Source organism: Rattus norvegicus, chromosome 4 (genome assembly GCF_021556685.1).
Source record: "Rattus norvegicus strain SHRSP/BbbUtx chromosome 4, alternate assembly SHRSP_T2T, whole genome shotgun sequence".
Lineage (NCBI taxonomy): Eukaryota > Metazoa > Chordata > Mammalia > Rodentia > Muridae > Rattus > Rattus norvegicus.
The window spans coordinates 85,217,053-85,240,087 of record NC_141537.1 but is presented as its reverse complement, the minus strand read 5'-3'; the positions used below and the strand labels follow the sequence as shown (position 1 = coordinate 85,240,087).

Here is a 23,035-nt window from a genome sequence, read left to right as displayed (position 1 = left end):
ATACTCTTCGACAAGTGTTCCTTAATAATTTCTTCTCTTTGAGCTCACTGTCAGCTCAATGGAAGTGAGTTTCTAAGTAACTTAATTTTTTTTCAGAACTCATTGCTTCCAAAAACAATCTAAAGTTTCCCCTCCAGCCCTATGACTCTGTGCTCCGAGCTACTTATTTTAATTAGCTTTATATTGTATATCTAACATGAGCCAAAAAAGAAAGCCCACGAACAGCTGCCCATTAGCCAGTAAGTAGAGCCCTGGTACAAATCATTCCTAAACAATGGATCATTCGGAATTGTAATCAAAGAGGAGGTGCACTCTCTGCTAACAGAAGTGTGGAGCAGAGACTGGTGGATGGCTTTGGGGGATCTCAGGAGAAGGCACCCCTCCTGCCTGGAAGGTGTTGGGGCGAGCTATGGAGAGAGTGACTTTGAATCCAGATCTCCAGCATCAGAGCTCAGGTTGAAAGCTGAGTCTGAATATTTTTTTGGCTTTCATGTTTTGCCCTTGATGAAGCCCCAGCTTCCATTCACTGGGTACGGCTGCTCCAAAATGTCCTGTTGGACACATTCAGCTTTGGTGTGGATATTGGTTCTCCACACACATGTAATATGTAGTGGCGTGCCAGGCAGTCACGGCTCCCAGGTAGTAGCCCAACCCTGCATCCCCAGATTTCTGTGTTTCCACAGCCAGGTGGCCTAGAGGTCAAGAATACAAACCATAGAGCCAGACCTTGCCGTCCTGGTAACCTCCATTCGCCCTGTGCCTCAGTGTCCTCCTCTGTAGAGAAAGGATCAGAACAAGACTGAATGGCAAGTGTATCTTGTGCGTTAGACTCAGAACAAAGACTGAATGGCAAGTGTATCTTGTGTGTTAGACTCAGCTGGGAGAGCACCTGGGCGAGCAAGCACATGCCGTGAGAGTGGCAGCTATTGTGGAAATGTGAAAGCTGCTGTCGGAGAAGAGTAGGAATTGCACACGGAAAATGATCGAAGAAGGAACAGAAACTGTTTGTTGTGCTAAAAGCAGCCAATCTTCAGCCGTAACCCAGGACTCACAATTGGGTCCAGCTCTGTAGCAAAGGAATAAAAGAAAGAAGCCACAGAAAGAGTTAGTCAAAGAGTGTGTCTGAAATGGGTTTCAGCGTGCCTTTCAGCCACCGTGTAAGATAAAGCCCTATGTGTAATTTTCATATAAATGACTCATATTAGCTTTCGGAGCCGCATTGTGTTTTCAGGTCCGGGGGAACTAAGGAGTGTGGACCTTACCCTGCAGGTACCAGGGAGCCAGGGAGGGTTTTCTGAGGAGGGAGCATGACCTGACTCTCGCTGGTTGGCCCCTTCTCTAGGGAATGCCTACAGAGAATGCCTGGAGAATGGGACCTGGGCCTCAAGGGTCAACTACTCACACTGTGAACCCATTTTGGATGACAAGGTGAGTGCCCTGCCTTCCCCTACTTAGGTCCTCACAGAGTGTTAGGACTCAGGCTGAGTGCCAAAGACCTCATTGGCCACAGAGCCAGCCTCAGTGACACCCAGACCCCTTCTCTGCATCTCCTACGCTCCATAGAGTCCCCTCCAAGAAGTTGGTGGGTAAAACACAGAAAGGGCACCATGTCGCCCGTGTGCCCCGCGGCTAACGGGCTCTTTGAGCACGTTCTTTTCTCTTCTATGGAGCCTTGCTTTCCCTATCTGACAGTTTGCTTCTATCATTCCATGAAGAAACAAGTACACCTCACCAAGACCATCCCAACAGGAAGCTGGACCTGCCTGGTCCTTGCCACTCTGCACTGGCTCTTGCTCTAGAAATAGATTCGGTACTGCCAAAGTTCAAGCCTCCCTTCGTCATTGTGTTTAGTACCGTGACCCAACCCAGGACCCTCACATACACGCTAGGCAAACTTTGTCCCTTGAGCTCCACCTCCAACAAGCTGGGCTGCATTTCTGACCCAAAATGATATGACTCAACTCCATACCTCCATTTATTCACCAAGGAAGCTCTCAGGTGATGGTCTGGAGCCCTTCCTCAAATGAAGTCCAAGTGTAGAGGACAGAACATTGGCCTCCTCCGAGAAGTGGAGCCACAGAATGAGAGCCCAGGTGTCCCAGAGAGGCCCCAGGGGAGCATGAGGAGAGCTGTACAGCCTGGCTAGAAGGGATCTCACTCCCAACAACCCTCTGGCCTTCCTCTATGTTCCCATGGCCCTTCTTGCAGTGAGACAAGGTGGACCGACTTGTACTCCACTTGTATCACCCTAAGTGTTCTGCACTGTACATCCTCACCGCTATGCTCAGGGACCGGTCCTCACCTCCCCTTCTGGGCCTCCCTTAGGTCAGTGCTTCTAAGGCAGGAAGGCTGGTCCCATAGTACACATGTTACAGCCAAGGGCCATCTTACCCACAATTACTCTGCCAGCAGAGGCTGGAGCATAGGCTAAACCCAGACGTGACACTGTGGAGGATCAAGTTTTTAATCTGCATCTACAGCCCTAGGGTATCTCAGAATAGCTCATGTTCAAATACGCCCTTAAAATGCATGTTGGGAGACCTGGCTACAGTTTCTGTGAATGTGTGAATGTGTGCTGTTGAGGATTAAACCCAGAAGCACACATGCTAAACAAACTATCTATCATGGATGCTCAACTCCAGCCCTATTTATTTGTGTGTGTGTGTGTGTGTGTGTGTGTGTGTGTGTGTGTGTGTGTATGTATGCATGTATGTATGCATGTATGCACGCATGCATGCATAGGCATTAAGTTGTCCAGGTAGGTCCTCCTAAGTAGCTGGATTATAGTCTGTGCCTCCAAGCATTAGCCCTTTATAGTGTTAGAGCCACCAGAGGGAAGATCTAGAAGCCTGAGTCGTAGAGTACCAGCCCTACTCCTACATAGCCATGCCTCTGTCTTCCCATGCCTGTCTGCCTGTCTGTCCAGCAGAGGAAGTATGACCTGCATTACCGAATCGCCCTCATCATCAACTACCTGGGCCACTGTGTTTCCGTGGTGGCCCTGGTGGCTGCTTTCCTGCTTTTCCTAGTGCTGCGGTGAGTCCACACCTCCACCCTGCTTTCTCCTTGTCTTCGTCTCTCCCAGACATTGTCTCTTCCATTCTGGGACCCAGGAACAGTAGCCAGAAGTGGGTTTAATGCAGGCCCCAGGGCCATGACCACCAGCCTTTCTGAAGGGTGGAGAGCCAGCCCAGCTGGGACCACCAGGGGCACCTCGGGCTCTGGTCCAGCCCCACCCTCATCCCAGGCAGGGTCATTCCCAGCCAGTCCTTATCCTGCTGACACCCAGCCCCAACCCCAGATGAGCCTGGCTGACCCTGACCTGGGCCTCCGCAGGAGTATCCGCTGCCTGCGGAATGTGATCCACTGGAACCTCATCACCACCTTCATCCTGAGAAACATCACGTGGTTCCTGCTGCAACTCATCGACCACGAAGTGCATGAGGGCAATGAGGTAGGTCACTTCCGGGAGCCTCCGGCTTGGGGGTGCCCGTCTTGCTGTCTGTCGGTTCCTAGTCTATCCCATGTAGTAGCCCACCCTGGGGCAGGCCTTGGGGGTGCTCCCAGCTAGCACTGCATTCCCTGCCCCCTCCCCCCGGCCATCTTACAAATCTAGGTGCCTTAGAGGACAGGATCTGGCACTAACCTCTATCAAGGGTTTCCTTGCTTAATCTTCAATGGAGGACTAAAGAGATTGATTCCCCTCCCACAGACATAGAAAGTGAAGCTCAGAGAGGTAAAGGTTTCATTGTTGGTGTGGTGTGTCTACTCCATGGCCCCAGATAGTAGGTGTATACCCTGGATTTGTGTCAACTGTTACTGCAGAGTGCTAAGTCACTTAAAACTGAACCTGGAAGAGGGCCAGCTCCATTCTCTGGCCTACCTAATAGAGGTCTCAGTACATGTATTTGGTTGGCTTGGCCCTCAAAACACACACACACACACACACACACACACACACACACACACACACACACACACACACACGGTCTAGTTTGATCTTTAACTCAGTCTGGCCTGAAGTCTGCCTCAGGGCCCGTCTCCAGGCCAAGCCAGTGTAATGAGGTGTCAGGTAAGTGCCAGCCTCAATCTTGGCTGGCACTAATGAGACTGCACTTCACCTGGAAAAGGGGCAGCGTTAGTATTTGTAGTTCATAGCCTCCCACCCACCAAGTCTCTAGAACAAAAGAGACAACAAGCAAATGGACTCAGGTCCAGGGCTGAAGCTGTAAGACAGAGCTACGGGGCAGTGAGTAGCTCAGCCTAGGAGCCATACCCAGGGGCCAGATGGCTAAGCCACACAGGGAGGAAGTAGGCTGCCCAGGGCTCCCCTCACCCAGCTGACTGCTGTCTCCACATTCTCCATATGCTAATGTTGGCTGTAAGATAACCCTGGGAGAAAGCCTCAGATGTGGAAGCCCATGGCTTGGACCCTGGCTCAGAGGGGTCACATGAGACTCTGGACCAGTGCCTGTCCTCCCCACATCCATCCAGTATGCTTGGGAGCCTCTCCTCACTCAGAGAAGCAGGGCAGGTCCAGTTGATAGGTCACACAATAGCCAATAGCAGTCCTGAGCACAGCCCCCATTCCTGTCTCCTTTCCTCTCACCGCTGGGCAAGGTGGCTTGGGACTTAGAAAAGTTCCTGGATTTGTAGAGGCCTCAAAATTAGCAAGAGCCTCCCACCCTAAGCCAGCAGGAGGCCCCACACACAACTTAGCAGCCCCACCCTACTCTCTGGCTTGTTTCTCTCACATCCGTTTTTCGGGTTTTTTTTTTTTTTTTTTTTTGGTTTTGTTTTTCTTTTTTTTTTGTTTTTTGTTTTTTGTTTTTTGTTTTTTGAGACACAGTTTCTCTGTGCAGCCCTCGTTGCCCTGAAACTCACTCTGTAGACCAGGCTGGCCTCAAAACTCAGAGATCTGCCTGCCTCTGCCTCCAGAGTTCCGGGATTGAAGGCGTGAGCTACCATGCCTAGCTTGTTTTCTTTCTTTTTAAGTGAAAGTTCAAAGTCTATCCCTACATGAAGCCCAGTCTGACTAGCTGTGCAGCCAAACGGACATTGAAAACAGTGTTCAGCCCCAGTCAGCTGGCAGAAAGCCAACCATTGTCTCCTTCTAGACTGAAAAGAGATATCAGACAAGGTGATGCAGGCCTTTAATCCCAGCTACTTGGGAAACCCAGAAAGATTTTTCTAAGTTTTGATCAAACCTGGGCTACATAGTGAGTTCATAGCAAGCCTGGGCAATTCAGTGAGACCCTATTACAAAATAAAAATATTGCCAAATGTCTTAAGAGGCTAGGGCTGTAGGCTCAGTGACAGGCTGCTTGCCCAGCAGGTGGGAGACCCTGGGTTCCATCCCCTATGCCACAATAAGCAAAGGGAGACTGGAGAGGTTGGAGAGGAAAGGAGGTCAGAGGCACACGTAAGAGGAGCTGCCCAGAAGTGAAGGCGGGAGGCTGAGCTACCCCACCAGGAGTTGACATTTGGAACCCTGTCCACGAGTTCCACAGTTCCAGGTCCTGTGGCTCCTCTGGGACCTGCTCTGCTGTCCCAGCAGCCTCTCACCACCCCACCCCACCTCACCCCACATGCAGGTCTGGTGCCGCTGCGTCACCACCATATTCAACTACTTTGTGGTCACCAACTTCTTCTGGATGTTTGTGGAAGGCTGCTACCTGCACACGGCCATCGTCATGACGTACTCCACGGAGCATCTGCGCAAGTGGCTCTTCCTCTTCATTGGATGGTGTGAGGGTCCCTGAGCAGGAGGACCTCCTGGGAAGGGGGCACTGTTGATAAAATCTGCTCCCCACCCTTCATCTTGAGGCCAAGGACTAGAGCCCAACCTGCCTTGCTACTCCCATGCAAACCACAGCCACCGCCCCCATGCAGTCTTGACCAATGCTTGAGTCACCTCTGCCTGTCACCCCTGTACTCTCAGGGTGCGTCTGCTCCCACCATTCTGTCCCCCCAAAACCTCCAGAAGTCATTCCAGAAAGCCTTCCTCCTACCCAAGGTGACCAGCCCAAAGACACTTGTTCACTGCGCCATACTCTGCTTGGAGAGATGGCTGAGAGTTGGGGCAGGAGCCGGGACAAGCACCATAGGGTCACGGGTGGCCTGTAGTTGGAAGGCATCAAACAATCCCAGGCCCCTGTGATGTCCCGCCTTGACACTCCAGGAGGGTGTCTGTGCATGTGGCCATCCCCTGCAGCCCATGTCTCTCCTTTCAGGCATACCCTGCCCTATCATTGTCGCCTGGGCAGTTGGCAAACTCTACTATGAGAATGAGCAGTAAGTGGGAGAGGCTGGCCTGGGGGTTTTGAGAGCCCAGATGACAGCAATTCCCCCATGAGGTCACAGGGACTAGAGGCGGTAATTGGCACTTGAGTGGGGTCACATTTAAGGACCTTAGCACGAGGAAAGTCTCGTAAAGGCAAAAGGTGCTCAGGAAATAGAGGGCTGTCTCTGCAGGAGAAAGCTTTCTCTCAAGGGTGCTCAAACAGAGACCAGAAATTTTGGGTGCTCTGAGATGACTCTCTGAGTCTGACCTGCACTGGGTGAACCTTTGTTGGAAGAACCAGAAACTTAGCTCAGGGTCCCAAAGCATCTCCAGCTGCCAGTGACCTGACAGGCAGTAGGCGCCTTCCCTGGTTTGCAGCTCAGCTCAACGGGCTGGGCCCAGCGCTGAAGAAGGTCCCATATCCACACCTGCAGCTTTGTGCCATGAGTGTCTGGCACACAGCACAGGTTCTACAAACAGCAAGTGGCATGGGACAGCCAGCCCATAGACCAGTAAAGAAGAACCCAGCTCCCCCTTGGTTCCTATACCTGCTGCATGCCAGTCCTGGATGCCCCACCCCAACCCCTGCTCCAGGCAAGCCCTGAGACTGGCTGTAAGAAGTCGACCCCACCAGATACAACAAAAGACAGGGCAGGGCCTTGCTAGGGTAGTTTATGCATGTGGCCATCCACCAAGAACTGCCCTGAGACTGGGGCTCAGGAGGGGTCACACAACACAGGAGAGACCTCATGAGTTCAGAATCTGTGTCCACCTCAGCTGTCCTATCTTTTGCAGGTGCTGGTTTGGCAAGGAACCTGGTGACTTAGTGGACTACATCTACCAGGGCCCCATCATCCTCGTGCTCCTCGTACGTCCTCTGGATTAATGGGCTGGGGCATTAGGAACTTAGCAAGAGATCCACCCAGACAGAGGCACCATCCTGTGCTCTACCCACTGATTCTCCTATGGGCTCTACCTGTGGCAGCCTGCACAAGGCTCCAGACTTTCTTTGCTATTGTCTTTAGGTGGAGAAATGGTCTGTCTGGTTGGTTCTAGCGCCTTCCCGGGTCATATGTTCCTTACCAGGTCCAATGCTGAGACAGGAAGGTAGGCAAGTTGGTACAAGTGACAGGTGAGCCAGCTTCTGTTCAACACAGAGCTCAGTTCCTCTGCCCCCAGGAGCAGCCTCTAGGGCCCCGCCCACCGCCCTCAAGCTGGCAGTAGATTCCAGAATGCGGTGTAATGAGCAATTGTTCCTAGACCAGCTCCCCGCCCTTTGCCAAGTGTATTCACATCTAAGATATAATTGCCATCACATCTTTAATGCACAACAAGCTTTAATTAAGATGGAGTTTAAGTAGTGGCTGCATTCTAGGGGAAAAAAAGGAGCCCATTATATATCATACATTTAAAAACATACAAAAAGCCCCATAAGAAATTGGCATTTATATAAGCTTTATTTTAGGCTTCCATGAGTGCCAGCTCTCTTAAAGGGCCATGGAGCCCTCCTCTTGCACATAGCAGGTGCCTATCCAGCCTTCCTTTGTCTATCATGGCGACAAGTGCCGTCTAGCTCTTCCGTTCTCTGACTCTTGCTCTCCTGTGACTGTTGGAGTCACTGGATCCCATCTTTAGAGTGTCCTTGATGGACATCAGCTGAAGATGACTAGGAAGGTTTCCACCCACCTTCGGGCAGGGCTCCACTCACTTAGGCAGAGGCTGGTCTTTGTCAGCAGTGAGGGAAGGACTGTCCTTGGACGAGCAGCTGCGGTGACTCACTCACCCCTCAATGAGAATGAAAACCTCCTAGCCAGCTGCCAGGAGCTTGTGTAAAGGACCGGGGTTTTTGATAAACCTGGGACCCAGCCAAGGAAGGCTGGCCTGGATGGGAACCAAAGGCTTGGGAATGAGTTCCAGCTTAATACTGTTGTCCAGGTAGTGAGCAAATCATAAAGAAGGGAGGAAGCGTTTGGGAGCCCAGTTCCCAACTGCCCAAATATACCTCCCTCTCTGCCTGCACACCCCTTCCTTTGGAGGCAGCTGCTTATCCTAGCAGAAGTTTCCAGGATCTGAGCTGAGCCCTCCTACAGGTTCTGTTCCCAGCACTTCTAATGCTCACACATTTGCTACATAGGAGAAATGCTACTGCCCATTGCAGCAATAAACCCAAGGTTACAGGCAGTTAGTGGAGCTGAGGCCCAGGAGCTAGCCTCCTGCTCACCTCCCTGCCTGCGTGGCTTGCCTGCCTCTCCTGTTCTCTAGAGGGTTGTCGTCATTTATTTCTGGATTCAGGAGAAACCTGACCACTGCCTAGAAGGTTATTGTGAAGAAAGGCTCTTCGTTCATTACAACTGACACATGGCTTTATAACCAGGGCTGTCTCTCTGCACCAATCTTCAAGGCAATCTGTGGTTTGTGACTTGCCTAAGGCCACAAAAATTCAGGTGAAACCATGGGGATTTGAACCTGGAGAGCCACACTTAGAGCCAGGAGTTCACTAGAGGTGGTCTCGGGATCCACAGCAGGGGATTACAGAGGGGCTAGGCAAGAGAGCAAGCCCAGTTAGGGTTACTACCTTGGTCTCAACCTGGCACCTTGGAAGAGCTGTGTACAAAGGTCTTAGACATGTCCCTTTGAAGGGGTGGTAGACTGTCCTATTTAATCTTCCCTGGATGTTGCCTCAAGACTACTAACTCAGCACATCTTCAGTCTACCCTGTTTTCACACAGAACCATCCCCATGACACTAGAGAAAGCCTCAGACTGAGCACTGTTCCCTGCAAGTGCTCTCGGGCCCAAAGGGCACAGGCTAGACATCTACATCATGTGACACTAGGTCTGACTAACTGATTCTGGGCTCTGTGACTCCTGAATGGCGAGTGCTTACTCCACATGCCTTCCCAAAGTACCCATAGCTTTTGGCCATAGCTATTACTAATGTAGATGCTTGAGGCCTCAGCCTGCTCCAGCAACATACACGGGTAACAACATCCAGGGGTCTTAGCTATGCACATCTGGGGTCCTGAAAATAACATCAGGTGTGCACAGCTGCTGGGAGCGGAAGTGTGCTGCTATCTGAGCTCTTCGCCTGTCCTAGCCAGCGCCCTGTATGTAGTGATGGACTATTGAGGACTAGTCTCCCGGGGGTGTCCATCACGAAGGGCCCCAGGCTTGACAGATCCATGGAGAGCAGGCAGGTGTGGCCCTGAAGTAGGTGTGGTGCAAGATGAGTGAAAAACCAAAGGAAGAGACAAGCTCAACACTTGGAACAGCCTGCTCAGACCCAGGAGAGGGAAGGCTAGCGATGTCTCTGAGGCCAGGGGTGACCAGCTTAAAGATGGCAGGAACCAAGTCTGAAGCCCACGGAGGGATGAACCAAAGTCACCTCTCCTGTTATCTGGCCTCCCGCTTTGTCCCCTGCCTCTCTCTCAGCCTGTGCTTGCAGTGAGAATCTGGTAACAAAGAGGCTCTTGTGAACCAGCAGAAGGACTTACTATGTACTTTCCCCTCCATCGGGCTTAGGAGCCTTACTTATTGAGGGTGCAGAAGCAGAAGGCTGGCTTTGTACTTTCTCTGCCTTGGATTATGGTGACTGTCAAGGCTGTTCCCTGTGCCATGTGGGACAAATGGCTGTAGTCTCTTGAGTGCATGGTGTGAACCCGAGGGAACTCTGGCTGGTACCAGCTATAATGCATGGATGTTTCATGGGGTCAGTGTGAGGACTGGGGTGGAGGTGGGGTCTCAGGCATATGCTAGTGCCCTGGACTCTTCCTCAGCAGGTCCTGGAGCACACAAAGCCTGCTGGGCACAGACCACTGATGGGGGGAAGGGAGTCAGATGAATGTAAAAGCATAGCCAGCTCCTGTCTGCCCACATTTCCGTAACTCCTGCAAGAGCAACGTGTAAGGGCTGAGAGGAGGCTGTTGAGGCCAACCCTGCTGCCTTTGGCTTGGTGGGTCAGTCAGTCTGTTGCACCCGTACGTCTGTAAAGCATGGCTTGTGGTAGTGCCTGCTAGTTAAAGAGGATGTGGCTTGCAGAAGAGCTGTGTAGTGCTTGGGACTGCACTTGGAGTGATGTGAGCCCTAGCTCTTCATGGTCGAGCTCTGGGCAGGGATAGGTTTCCCCAGGCCTGTCCTGTCACAAGACAATACGGACTGACATGCTCGCACTGCGGGAGTCAAGACAAGATCTCCTCCATGGTGGAAAAGTTCTTCTCACACGGTGGCTGCCTTGATCCCTACCACCACCTTCCAGACACAGGCCCTCTCTAGGCCTGGTACCCACTTCACTGAGTTCCTGAGAAGAAGCAGATGGAGTGTCTGCTTCCAAATTTCTGTGGTACTGAGCCACCAATGTTGGGGGTGTGGAAAGATGAGACTTCTCCATGAGAGCTTCTTAGGGGAGCTAGCCTCACCTGTGCACCCCAGCTGTCTCAAAATCCAGCCATGTGGGCTACCGTAAGAACATTCCAGGATGGATGGGAGTGTCCTGCAAGAGACTTGTTGAAGGGCTTGGATTTTCCTATTTGGGCTTCCACCTCCCGGAGCTGGTCTTGACTCCCACAAGAAGCATTACTCTGGCCCCAACAGGGGCTGGCTCCTTCACCCCAATCCTATCCTAGTCTCTCCTGGTCTTGCCTCTGACTGGAAGCTCTCCACTTTCACAGCTAACGCTGTCACCGATGCTCAGCTTGCTTATTTTAGTGCCGTGTCTCCAGCCTTTTCTGAGTGAGTCCCTACGAAAAACACAGTCCCTTCCCATCAGAAGCTAGGCCATAGTTCTCTGTGAGCAGACAGTGTCTGCCTGTCCATATGCCTTCCAATGATGCCCCAGTGCAGAGGGTGGCGTGGAAAGGTAATTGGCTGAGCCAGTTGGACAAGGTATGAGTAGAATGGTCCATTGAAGGCTGGTGTGTTTTGCTTTGGGGTGTAGGGGGTGTTAAGATGGAGTACTGAAGAGCTTCGTGTGGTCTGGAGTGCTCAGAGTGCTCTCTGGAGAGAGAGGAAGTTGTCTGAGATGTAGACCCTATAAAGATCCAGGCGGCACAAAATCAGGTGAGGGGAGCCTGTTAGTGAAAGGGGAGGGCAGGGTCTCCTAGACACTCCATATCAGCCACCTTTCCTGCCACCTTCATGACAGAGAACAGGGCCCTGTGGCCAAGAAGTGCTCAGTGACTACTGGGTACATGGGTGGGTGGGTGGGTGGATGGATGGATGGATGGATGGATGGATGGATGGATGGATGGACGGATGGATTGGCAAAAACGAGTTGGGTGTATGGGTGGAAAACTGAATGAAGTGTTTGGTGGGAGGGTGGTTGGATAGGTGGATGGCTGTTTGGCAGGTTAATGGAGAGAGGAAACATTTGGGTAGACAATTGAAGGAACCAATTAGTGAACTGAATGATATTCAGTGCAAGAAATATTTGTAGAAACTTGAATACCTTTTTATTTCAACAGTCTCTACTCTCAGAGACATCCGAAAGACCTGGAAAAAGAACGAGAACTTTTTGTTACCTTAGGCTAGGTGAGCCTTGAGAGAAAGCAGGCAGCAGGCCATGAATAACCTCTTTCTTCCTCCCAGCCATCTGTGGGCTCCCTAGGCCATATTCTAGACATGAATGTGAGAGAGCAGTGAGGCTGTAGGGAGGTGGGAGTCTGAGTTCTCCAGTCACTCTATTGTCCAGCTTGGGGACAGTCGACTCCAAAGCCGATACATAGTGATGTCCCTTACTCCTTGCCACAAATCTATATATAGTGTGGGAGAATTGGAAGGGCTGGATCAATCTGTAGAAGCAATGGATTTTTCTAGACAGAGACTGGGGGGCATGTGTCTCCACACAGACAGGCCAGGAGACATCTCTAGGCTACTCGCTTATGAACACTTTCTGGGGAAAGAGTCCCAACAGGCATGCACACATCTCATTCCCATTTACCCGCACTTAGCAGTACATAAAGAGAAATGCAGGTACACAGTGTTCCCTGATAGACACATATGCATGGTCGCACAAAGACCCACTCTGAGACAAGCACATATGAACACCCACACAGAGCGACAGCCATGGGGACCAGCTGATCAATTTACTGACCCTTGAGATCCCCCTTCAGAGAGCAAGAGACGCTGGAGAGCCACAGAGACCCATGCAGCAGGAAGCTGACTCAGGAGCCAGCAGACCCATGGCAGTCAGAGGCGGGAGTGTCTTTGGTGTTAAGGGAAAACACCAGATGAAGATTAATTAGTCCTTTCCCAGCACTGCTGAGCAGCCCATTTATCTTCCTCACCCCTGGGTGTCTGAAGGCTTAGGAATACCTAGGAGAAGGAGTAGTAGAGACTAATAACTCCATCTGGCCTGTGTCCCCTTCCCCCCTGGGGCAGAGGTGAAAGGACCTTTGACCAACCTAGAGCTGGTGACAGTTTGAGGGCCCCTGAGATCCTCCACCAATAAGTAAGGACCCTGTGACCAAGAGAGGTAGATCAGAGATCTAGGGTGTGGTTCCGTATAGTCTTGGAGCAAGGCAGGGGTTGAAGTTCTCAGTAGTGACTCCAGAGGAGTGGTCAAGTCTCCCACCCACCTGGCTGGCTGGGCTGTGAGTGGAGGGCAGACCCTGGAGTCAATGGGTGCCTTCCTACTCTGCTAGGAAGGAGCAGAAGATGGGCGACCAAAGAAGGTGCCTGGTGCTGGAGCTTGTGTCTAGGAGGCATGTGTCAGGGAATCTGTTTCTCAGTCCACCCCCACTACATACCTTCCCATGTCCCTCTCTGCTTTCTTCCAGATCAATTTTGTGTTTCTGTTCAACATCGTCAGGATCCTGATGACAAAACTGCGAGCCTCCACCACATCCGAGACCATCCAGTACAGGTACGGAAATGCTGGACACCTTGACCTGACAGGCATAGAAGAAGCAAGAGGGTCCTCTCACCAGAGCCCTTGGGGTTCTCACCCCTGCTGTTGCTAGTTCAAAGCAGGGTAACTCATCTTCCCCGCTGAGAGAGTCCTGCCTATAGGTGAGCTCAGGTTTGCCCTCACTCTCTTGCTTCCCCATCCAGGAAGGCAGTGAAGGCCACCCTGGTCCTCCTCCCCCTGTTGGGCATCACCTACATGCTCTTCTTTGTCAATCCTGGAGAGGACGACCTGTCACAGATTGTGTTCATCTACTTCAACTCTTTCCTGCAGTCCTTTCAGGTAGGCACCCCCAGCAGCAGTGGGGCACACCCCAGGCCTGGATACTAACACTGAGGCCGACAAGCTAGGATCAGTTATATGAGCACTGAGACACAAGCGCTTGCACATCCAGAACCCCATTTGGCCCCAGATGCTCTGGTTGTGTCACCCCCATGCTGGGGTTTAACTGTCTTAGCGTTTCTGACAATACCTAGGGCAAGCTCAGGATGTCGAGGCAAGAGATTGCACCAGCTTAGAGCACCGCCCCCCCCACCCCCCGGTATAACTGCATCCCTTGTCTGAACCCAGGACTTCTGAGCCCTGGATTCTAGGAAGTGTGCCCCAGCCATCCTGTGTCCTCCCACACCTGCAGCTGCACTGACCCCTCAGCAGATGCCTGATGTCTCTTCTCTTCCACTCTAGGGTTTCTTTGTGTCCGTTTTCTACTGCTTCTTCAATGGAGAGGTAGGAGACACGGCCTTTGGGGTGGTCTAGGGGCTCAGGTCTCTTAGGTGCTCTCCCAGCTGGTCCAGTCAAGCTGCTGAGCCTTTCTGAAGGGCTTCATCGCTGGCTTTTCTCAACTGCATCTGATAGGAGATGGGGTTTAGGGAAGCAGACCCAGTTTAGGTCAAATACACAAGCCAGAAATATTGTGTCTGTGCTCAGTGTATGCCCTCAGAGCCAGGGAGCGAGGTCCCCAGACAGCAGGGCCTGTAGAAGCCAGACAGAGGGGATGACAAAGGGAAGGAAGCTTTCAGAAAAACATGCAGTGGCATATGTCATCCAAGCAGCAGAGAAGAAACTGGCAGGGGCTGGTGAATGACTGCCAAAGCTTAGGACCAGAATTCAACACCTCAAACTGACATTGTGGAAGAAGAGAATCTACTCCTGAATGAAAGCTGACCTCCACATACATGCCTTGGTGCTCATTGGAAACATACATGCATGTGTGTATACACACGCACGTACGCATGCACGCACACACGAACATTCAGGAAGAAGCTGTTGTCTTCCATTTTAATACAAACAGAAGAGACTCGGGTGTAGAAATGACTGAGCCAGGAGCTGTCCATTAGACAATGGAAGAGAAGGCAGGGCTGCATAGGGGGCGGGGAGAGGCTTTTCCTGGTGGACAGAGAGCTGGGCCTGATGCCTGCTGAGCTGAGGGGCCTGCCACCATAGGTGCCTAGTTCATGGTGACAGGGCAACTGGAGCCTTAAGCAGGCATTGGCCTCTCCAGGAGAGGGCACAGCCTTCAGGGGAGGACCTTAGCTTGGAGCTTCATTAGCCCCTTGGAGTGAGGGTGGGAGGCCCAGGGCCATCCCAGGCAACTTTAAAAGTTCTTGGGATGGGGATAGAGGATGGCAGAGGTGGACGACTCTCCTCCCCTGCAGGTGCGCTCCGCCCTGAGAAAGCGGTGGCACCGTTGGCAGGACCACCACGCCCTCCGAGTGCCTGTGGCCCGGGCCATGTCCATTCCCACATCGCCCACCAGGATCAGCTTCCACAGCATCAAGCAGACAGCTGCCGTGTGATCCCCTGTCACCCATCTGCCCAGCACTCCACCACCGAGGCGGCTTCCTCATTCTTCACAGCCTTCCCTGGGTCCTCCTTGCTACACTGACCCTTGGGGTGCAGGAGAAGGGGGGGTGGATGAACTCTCCTGCCGGAAGGAAAGGAAAACTATGAAATGGAGGCTCTGAAAGACCAGGGCCCAGTGCAGCCACACATCTCCAAGCAAAAGGGAGCAGAGGGACACCACGGGACCCTCAGAAGGGGGAGATCTCACACCATCAAGCCTCTGTGCACCCAGCCTCTTTTGTGGGATCCTCACTGCAGCACCATTTACATCTGAAGAAACTGAGGACTGGAGCAGGCAGGGGCCTGGCCAAGTCACACAGCGATTGCCCCACTCACAGCACCCACAGCTGGCTCTGCTCCTTGCTTCCCATCTCCTCACGTGCGGGCGCCCTCTAAAGGTGAGGGAGACAAGCATGAACTCATCTGAACTTCATCCCCCGGACCGTCTAGCAGAGAAGTCTCCCTTTTCAGTACCAGCCCTTCACCAAGCTACCCCTCTTCTTCTTCCCCGGTCCTCTTCCCCATGTGTCTCCAGGAGAATGCTGGCTTCCAGTCAGTCTGCCATCCCTCCTGAGAGACCCCCCCCCCCATCGGTCTGGGCTCAGTCTGGGGACCTAGACTGTGGGAAGTGAGATAGAGGGATAGCTACACTCTCATGCCAATCATATACACAGTGCCAGGCAGAAGGAGAACAGAATTGCCAGAGGGTAACAGAGGGTGAGGATCCCCCAAATTAGAGTATGTCTGGGAGTGACTGAAACAAGGACCCCAGGCTCTCGGAGACATCAGCCAGGCGTCTGTGGAGCTGACTGCCTTCAATTCAAGCAACTAGACATTGGAGAGATAATGTGAGTCAATGAGAAAGGTAGAATGTCTACAGGACAGAGCTATGTCCCTCTTCTTAGGACCAGGCCGAAGCAGGCCTTCCTGTGGCCTGTGGTAGGCTTGGAGACTGGAGTCTTCAGATTCAAAGGGCCCAAATCACCCTGGTCACCTCGTCAAGGGTGGCATCGGCTCCATCTCCAATGCCGAGTCTGCCTGTGTCAGGGACAAATATTCTGAACTGGGACGGAAAGGAGGCAAGGGCCCTCAGGCTTCACAGCAAGAAGAAACAACTTGATTGCAGGCTCCACTTCCATTCCCCTGTCCCCGAAGCAGAAGAGGGGGGAGGGAGGAGCTGACGGACTTGAAAAGGCCCCTTGTCTAGGTACCCCACAAAAATAAACTTTGAAAACTTATCCCGCCTTACACATTTTTAGTTTGACATTTGATACATTTTAATGCATGAAAAGATGTGGTTTCTGACATTTGGTAGGTATTTGAATTTTAGAAGAAAACTGTCACAGCACTTTAAAACACACCAAACGACACCTAGACACTGCCTGATTCCAGGGCCACTGTCACCTGTCTTCAAACACTTTGTCAGCAGGTGGTTTGTGTTGCCTCTTTTCTTTCTAGCCTTCTCCTTCATCCCCACCCCCCATCCCTAGGGAATTTTATTTTTAGAGGACTTTTTGGCTTATCAAACTTCTCTGACAGGCTCTTGGGATTTTTCAGAGTCTTCAAGATTGCCCTGTCACAACTTTTATTTTTCTACATTTGCTGGACAGGACCTCACTATTTAGATCAGGCTGGACTCATACTTGCTCAGGCTTGCTTCGAACTTAAAATCCTGCCTCTGTCTTCTGAGTGCTAGGATTATAGACACACGGTTAAAAGTATTTTTAAATATAAACAATTTATTAAAGCCACATTGGATATTGAAAGTTTAAACAAAAGAAAAAAAACACTTTCTTATTTCATTGGGGGGGGGTGCATGCGTGCCATTGTTGGTGTGTAAAGTCAGAGGAAAATTTTTGAAAGACAGTATTCTCTTTTCACCAGTGTGGGTCCTTAGGATCAAACTCAGACGGTCTTGCTTTGGGGCAAGCACCGTTACCTGCTGAACCATTTTGCCGAGCCTAGATATTGATAATCATAGACAGTTTTTTATAAGTAATTGTTAAACCTAGAATGGAAGGTATATTGAAATCACACCTCAAACAAATGCACGGACGTTTAATTGCTCGGGGATCCATGCATTTCACAGCAGGAATGAGTCCGAACTCAGGATCAATTTCTTTCTTTTCTTCCTCCTGTCTTTCCTTTTTTACAGCTGTATGTGCTGAGGCTTTTCAAATAAACAGGCAGCTATAGGCACACCACTCACATCTATATACTGCTTCTGGGATGTATGTCCCAAATTGCCTGGCGATCCATCGTCAAAAATGCTCTATCAGTCGCCTCTTGAGCCTTCTTTATATGGGACTGATAAGAATGAGCAGAAAATGATCCTGCGATAAGCTCCAAGTCCCCAGGCAGTGTATCTGTTCCCTGATTCGTGTGTAGGGTAATGGTGGGAGCTGGCAACGAGGCGGTTCCCACTTGGCAGTGCTCTAGAGAGTGCTGTGGGCAAGGCTGTGGCTCTGCTTATCTTGTCCTGGTGGCAGAAGTGCCTAGGCTTGGCTTTCTCAAGAGACAAAGTCATGCATGCCCTGCAAACTCTCCCTGCCTAGCTGGAGGAACAGGGAGGGCTGAATTCATTAGCATCATGGATGCTCTCTTAGAAGCAAAGAGGTGTAAATGGCTCGCCCCAAGAGGCCATTCGAAGAGCTATTGAGACTGGAAGAGATAGGGGATTCATCAGAGCGGATGCCACAGAGCCTCAGTGCCACCCACCAGTGTTCCTTGGATGCCTTCCTCCCTCAGTACCATCAGTGCACCTCAGATGCCCTCCTTGGTACCATTCATTATTACCTAGAGGATTCAGGGGTCTTGATCTATGCTGGGTGGGACAGTGCTACCCATATTGGCACCATGAGAAGCCTCAAGTTACAGACCAGTTGGGTAGAGACTTCACCCCAGCCCTGCTCTGCTGTCTAGGCCCTGGTCATAGCCCTGGCTGAGGCGTGTCCTCAAAATGCCACCAGAGGCATTCGGCCATCTCTCTGGGTCTCCACTCATTAACCTCACTCAGCATCTGCTCCCTACAGCCCAGTCAGTCCTCATTAAGTCCTGCAGTCTTCTGTGCTGTTAGTCCCTCACTTGTGGCCTTTCTGGAAAGAAGCCTCATTATCAGACTCTGTCAGAACAACTTCTAACACCCAGACCCAGCAGGCCCTCAGGCTTTGTTTAGCCCTTCCACCCACCCTGCTCTAGAAATCGAGGGAGCACACAGGGCAAATTCCTCATCCTAATCCAAATGGTCTTCCTAGTAGTGAGACTGCAGACTGAGCCCCAGCCTACTTCCAAGCCCAGAGGGCCCTTCCTAAAGAAGGCCAGAGAGTGCCTGCTGGGTCTGTAAACACTGGTAAATTATAACTGTGGTGAGTGATGGAGCATCTGTGTTGGGGGATGAGGACAGCATTTCCCAGGGTGCTTTGGGGAAGAATCCATGGTAGAAAAGCTAGCTACTGAAGGCCTGAAATCTCTACAGCCCCAGGGTCCTGTAGAAGGTGGCTGACATGGCATGGAGAAATTGGATTCTGATAGAGCTAAGACAGTACAAAGTAAATAAAAACCAAAACCAAAAACCAAAACCAAATATGTACTTGTCCAGGATGGAGAAACAAGTCTCTCTAGAGTTTAGTGTTTCAAGACTCAGTTGAGGGGTTGGGGATTTAGCTCAGTGGTAGAGCGCTTGCCTAGCAAACGCAAGGCCCTGGGTTCGGTTCCCAGCTCCAAAAAAAAAAAAGGAAAAAAAAAAAAAAGACTCAGTTAACCCAGGAACTGCAAAGCAGTCAAACACTCCCACTCCCTGGTAGCCGTGAGCTCTGAGCATGAGCTAACAGGCAAGGAAGTCATTGAGTCCTTTTCCACTCTGTGTGTGTGTGTGTGTGTGTGTGTGTGTGTGTGTGTGTGTGTGTGTGTGTGTGTGTGTTTGGATGCTATAGAAAGCCAAGGCAAGAGGGGTCTCTGAATCCTCTGTTTGAAGGCAGCTATAATGGGAGAGGAGGAGGCCTGTTTAACAGTGTATTTATTTGCTCATCAGTGTGGACAGTATAGTTTCTAGGCTCTGCCCATGAGGTCACCCCTTATTCTCTTGTGGGGGTCATCATCACTTAAAGATGATAATTAGCAGGAGGAGTGGGCGGATCCCTCCAGGTTTTCTGGCAGATTTCATAAGCAATGCAAAGCTCTCGATACAGGGCTCAAACATGGTGCTCCTCACAGAACCACCCATGGCCTCAGCCTCTCTCTGGCAAAGCCTGACCAACCACCACTTCCAGAGATCCAGTCAGACATGTGCCTCTAGGTGCTCCTGCAACAGACACTACTGCTGGAGTAGGTATCGCTGGGGACTATGCTGTCCCTTACTGCCTCCTAGAACTCTTTAACCATCCACTGAACATCTAGTCCCTTTTATTGTTCCACTTGCATTGGGTTAACGCACAGGGGTCCAGTGTTAGCAAGGCAGATCAAAGGCACAAAGAAAGCAATCAGCACTGACAAAGGGAAAAGCCTCGTCTTTCATTCTATCCCTACCCTGATCTCCCATCGAAGCCAGAGGCCAGTCCCAATAGAGCACCCCTCTTTTCCATTTCATGGGAATGACAGAAATGAGGATCTTGAGGGTATTTCTGTCACATCCTATAGAATCTTCAACAGAGGACTCAGAGTGTAGGTCTTTGGTAGAGTGTTTCGAAGACCCCGGGCTTGACCCACAGCACCACTAAATAAATGGCGTAACCCTTTCCTGAGGATGTAGTGGCTGGACAGCAATCTCAGCAATCCGGAGGAAGAGGTGGGTGGATATCAAGTTCAAAGCCAGCTTAGCCACATATAAGTTCAAAGCCACAGTTACCTAGTAAGATCCTGTCTGAATCATAGCTATCATCTCATTGGAGGTCTCAAGTCCAGATGACACCTGACTTCCCAATGGCAGAGGATGCAGTCCACACTTCATCAGCTCCTAAGGATGCAACCAGATAAATTTACACCTGTGTCCTGGCCCTCTCACATGTGTCTGGGTTTGAACAATAAAGTACATGTTCACCCTACTTAACCCAAAATTGTCTTGCTATACGAGAAAGATCCACAAATGCAGCTGGAATAAAGAATGGTGACCCCTAATGTTAGCACCTGCCACTTGGGAAGAGAGCTGGAATAGAAGGGACCTTCCCCAGCAGAGTCCTGAGTCCCATCTCAGTGCCTGCTGGTTGAATCCACACAGAAGCATAGGCAGGGGCAAGCTAATGATTCTTGGTCTGGAAGTAAAATTGCCCCTCACTGTTGCTGGGAAGGTGGCAAAGTAACAAACTGCCCTTAACTAGCTTTGCAGGGCACTAAGTAAGGCTTCCTCTGGTGTTCTCCAAGGCCCGGTCTCCCATCAGCACCTATGCATCATGGACCACACAGAAAATCCTCTGCCTAGGAGGGCAGAACAATTCAGACTCCTCACTGTTTCCCATTAACCAAGTTCCAGCCTCTGAGTTCTCAGGGGAAGGCCAAGTGGGGAGCCGTGAGCATCCCTGCTGTGACCTTTCCAGATGTATCCTGACCACTCAGGTACCTTGTGCTTACAGAAATTCACATTGCCACTTGTCCCTCTGGAATGCACCTTATGGAGACCATGCTGTGAGTCTAAGCAAATGGACACCCAGCCCTGGGTGTATCCTCTGGGTGAATATCTGCTTGAGACAGACTGTAAGGGAGCCTCAAGCTCCCTTTAGACTTCCATGTCAAGGTCTTTATACCTGAGGGCATGACGTGCAGATCTCTAGAGAGATTCACACAAAGGAGGCATGTCTAGTGAGACGTTCTCCTGGGACTGGCAGGCAGATCTGAACTTCCTTTGGGCTGTGAACACCAGGGAAATGTGACGTCCCTTTCAATAGAAAAGTTCAGACTTCCATAGAAATCTTTAGAGGAACCAAGAAGCCCAGTTTAGAAAGCCCTGGCCTCAAGATAAAATTACAATACCTCCTCATACTAAGGAAAACTTAAGCCAGTGATGACTGGGCCTGATTAGTAGGAGCAGGGGAACTTTAGTAGCAGGTGGAATCGTGGGAGCTCTGAGTCCCACTCAGACCTGAACGCCACTCAAGACATGTGAACTGCACACAGGCAGGCGATGGAATGAGTTTCAAGGGCCTTTGCCTGTCTCCCATGTGTCTTCTCCCTGCCCCACCACTGTAAGGCAGGGAGTGAAGCCTGAGGTCCAAAGGGTTTATACAAAGGCTGTGGAATTATCATAGAGAAAATACACATTAGCAGACGGCCACTAGGATTGCTGGAACCATTGACACAGGCACAAGGACACTCCAGAGTCTGAAGGTGACCTGTGACTCAGAAACATGTGACAGAGCACCACTGGGAAGCCCAGACTATCCAAAGGACCCCCAGTGTCTGTGACACTTCCCAGTGTCTGTGATGGTCCCCAGTGTCTATGATGCTCCCAAGTGTCTATGATGCTCCCCAGTGTCTGTGATGGTCCCCAGTGTCTATGATGCTCCCCAGTGTCTGTGATGCTCCCCAGTGTCTATGATGCTCCCCAGTGTCTATGATGCTCCCCAGTGTCTATGATGCTCCCCAGTGTCTATGATGCTCCCCAGTGTCTGTGATGCTCCCCAGTGTCTGTGATGGTCCCTAGTGTCTATGATGCTCCCCAGTGTCTGTGATGGTTCCCAGTGTCTGTGATGGTCCCCAGTGTCTATGATGCTCCCCAGTGTCTATGATGCTCCCCAGTGTCTATGATGCTCCCCAGTGTCTATGATGCTCCCCAGTGTCTATGATGCTCCCCAGTGTCTTTGATGCTGGATGCTAAAACCCCAAACCCATACTCTGCCTGACCAGTTAAGCATCTTGACTTCGTCCTTCCCCTTTGGAAATATATCTTTTACTATCTCTGCTTTTGCTGCTGTTTACCAACTGCCTGTTTTAAATGTAGCTCTCACCTCAAAATGAGTGCCACAGTTTATTCTGACATCAAATATGAGTGACCACGGTACAGAAACAGAGATAATTTCATGCTACTCCACAAAAAACCAATAAATACATCACAACAAAACATGTTCCAACATGGTAACAGAGCAAAGGGAACTCGTCTATGAAGGCGCTTTAAAACTACTGCATTGGTGGAATACCAGGTGAGCAGCAGATTACAGCAAATCAGGAAAGTCTCTGTCGTAGACCTCAGATGCTGTCTGTTGACACTCTTAGCCTTTGGCAGACGCTATGGATTTGCCCATTCCACAAAGGATTTTACCCAATAGTCACAAGGATGTTAGGTCAAACTCAGAGGTGCGCGGTAAATGGTTATGTAGGGAACTAAAGACAGATCATGACAATTTAGTTCCAGTCTTCCAACACCCAGCTCTCCACAATCCATCAAACGGTCCCTATGGAATCTTTAACACGAGAGTGGCATTTTGGCATGTGTGTGTGTGTGGAGTTCGAATCAACTGTCCTGTTCCTTGTTCCTGGCCACAGGAACCTGACCATCTTGGCAGGCACCCACGGAACCCCAGGATCTACCAACATCAACTGCACCAGGTGGCCCTGCTTTTCCAGGTACCTCAGGAGCCGCACTCACATTGCACCGTAGCCATTTGCCAAACCTGGCAAGGGCTTGCAGGCAGGACCACATCTAGTCCTGTTAACTAATAATCTACTTCTTCTGGGGTCCTCTGTCTACACAGAACCTTTTCTCAGAGCACGCATTTCAGAGGCTCTTACGTTTACTGCCTAAATTTTGTGGTAATTTTTTAAAATAGCCTGCTAGTCCTGTCATTTACTTGATGCCAACTGAAAAGATGGTTTACAATTCACAGTATGAGCTGGAGTTTTTCCAGTGAGGGATTTCTGAGGGATCAAGATTCCATTCCCCTAAAAAGGAGTCCTTGCTGAATTTGATCAACTATCTAGTGGCTTCTGGTCTTCTGCCAGATGGAGATTTCAGTTCTAGCCAAGGTTGAGGTGTATGATATGCAAGGGATAGCCATTTCAAAGTAAACCAACTTTAACACCCAA

At 50.8% G+C, this 23,035-nt stretch overlaps 1 protein-coding gene across 4 annotated transcripts in view; it reads left to right on the top strand.

Moving 5' to 3' along the window:
- The window catches only part of Crhr2 (corticotropin releasing hormone receptor 2), a 43,076-nt gene extending 26,813 nt beyond the window's left edge, over window positions 1–16,263 (top strand). For 2 of the 4 annotated variants that reach the window (NM_001439349.1, NM_001439350.1), the window contains 10 exon segments: window positions 1,343–1,428; window positions 2,930–3,036; window positions 3,337–3,454; window positions 5,595–5,748; window positions 6,234–6,294; window positions 7,079–7,151; window positions 13,056–13,141; window positions 13,330–13,465; window positions 13,868–13,909; window positions 14,839–16,263. In NM_001439349.1, coding sequence (NP_001426278.1) covers window positions 1,343–1,428; window positions 2,930–3,036; window positions 3,337–3,454; window positions 5,595–5,748; window positions 6,234–6,294; window positions 7,079–7,151; window positions 13,056–13,141; window positions 13,330–13,465; window positions 13,868–13,909; window positions 14,839–14,979 — 1,004 coding nt within the window. In that variant the 3' untranslated portion in view covers window positions 14,980–16,263. 4 annotated transcript variants of the gene reach the window in all.
- The last annotated feature ends 6,772 nt before the right edge of the window (window positions 16,264–23,035 follow it).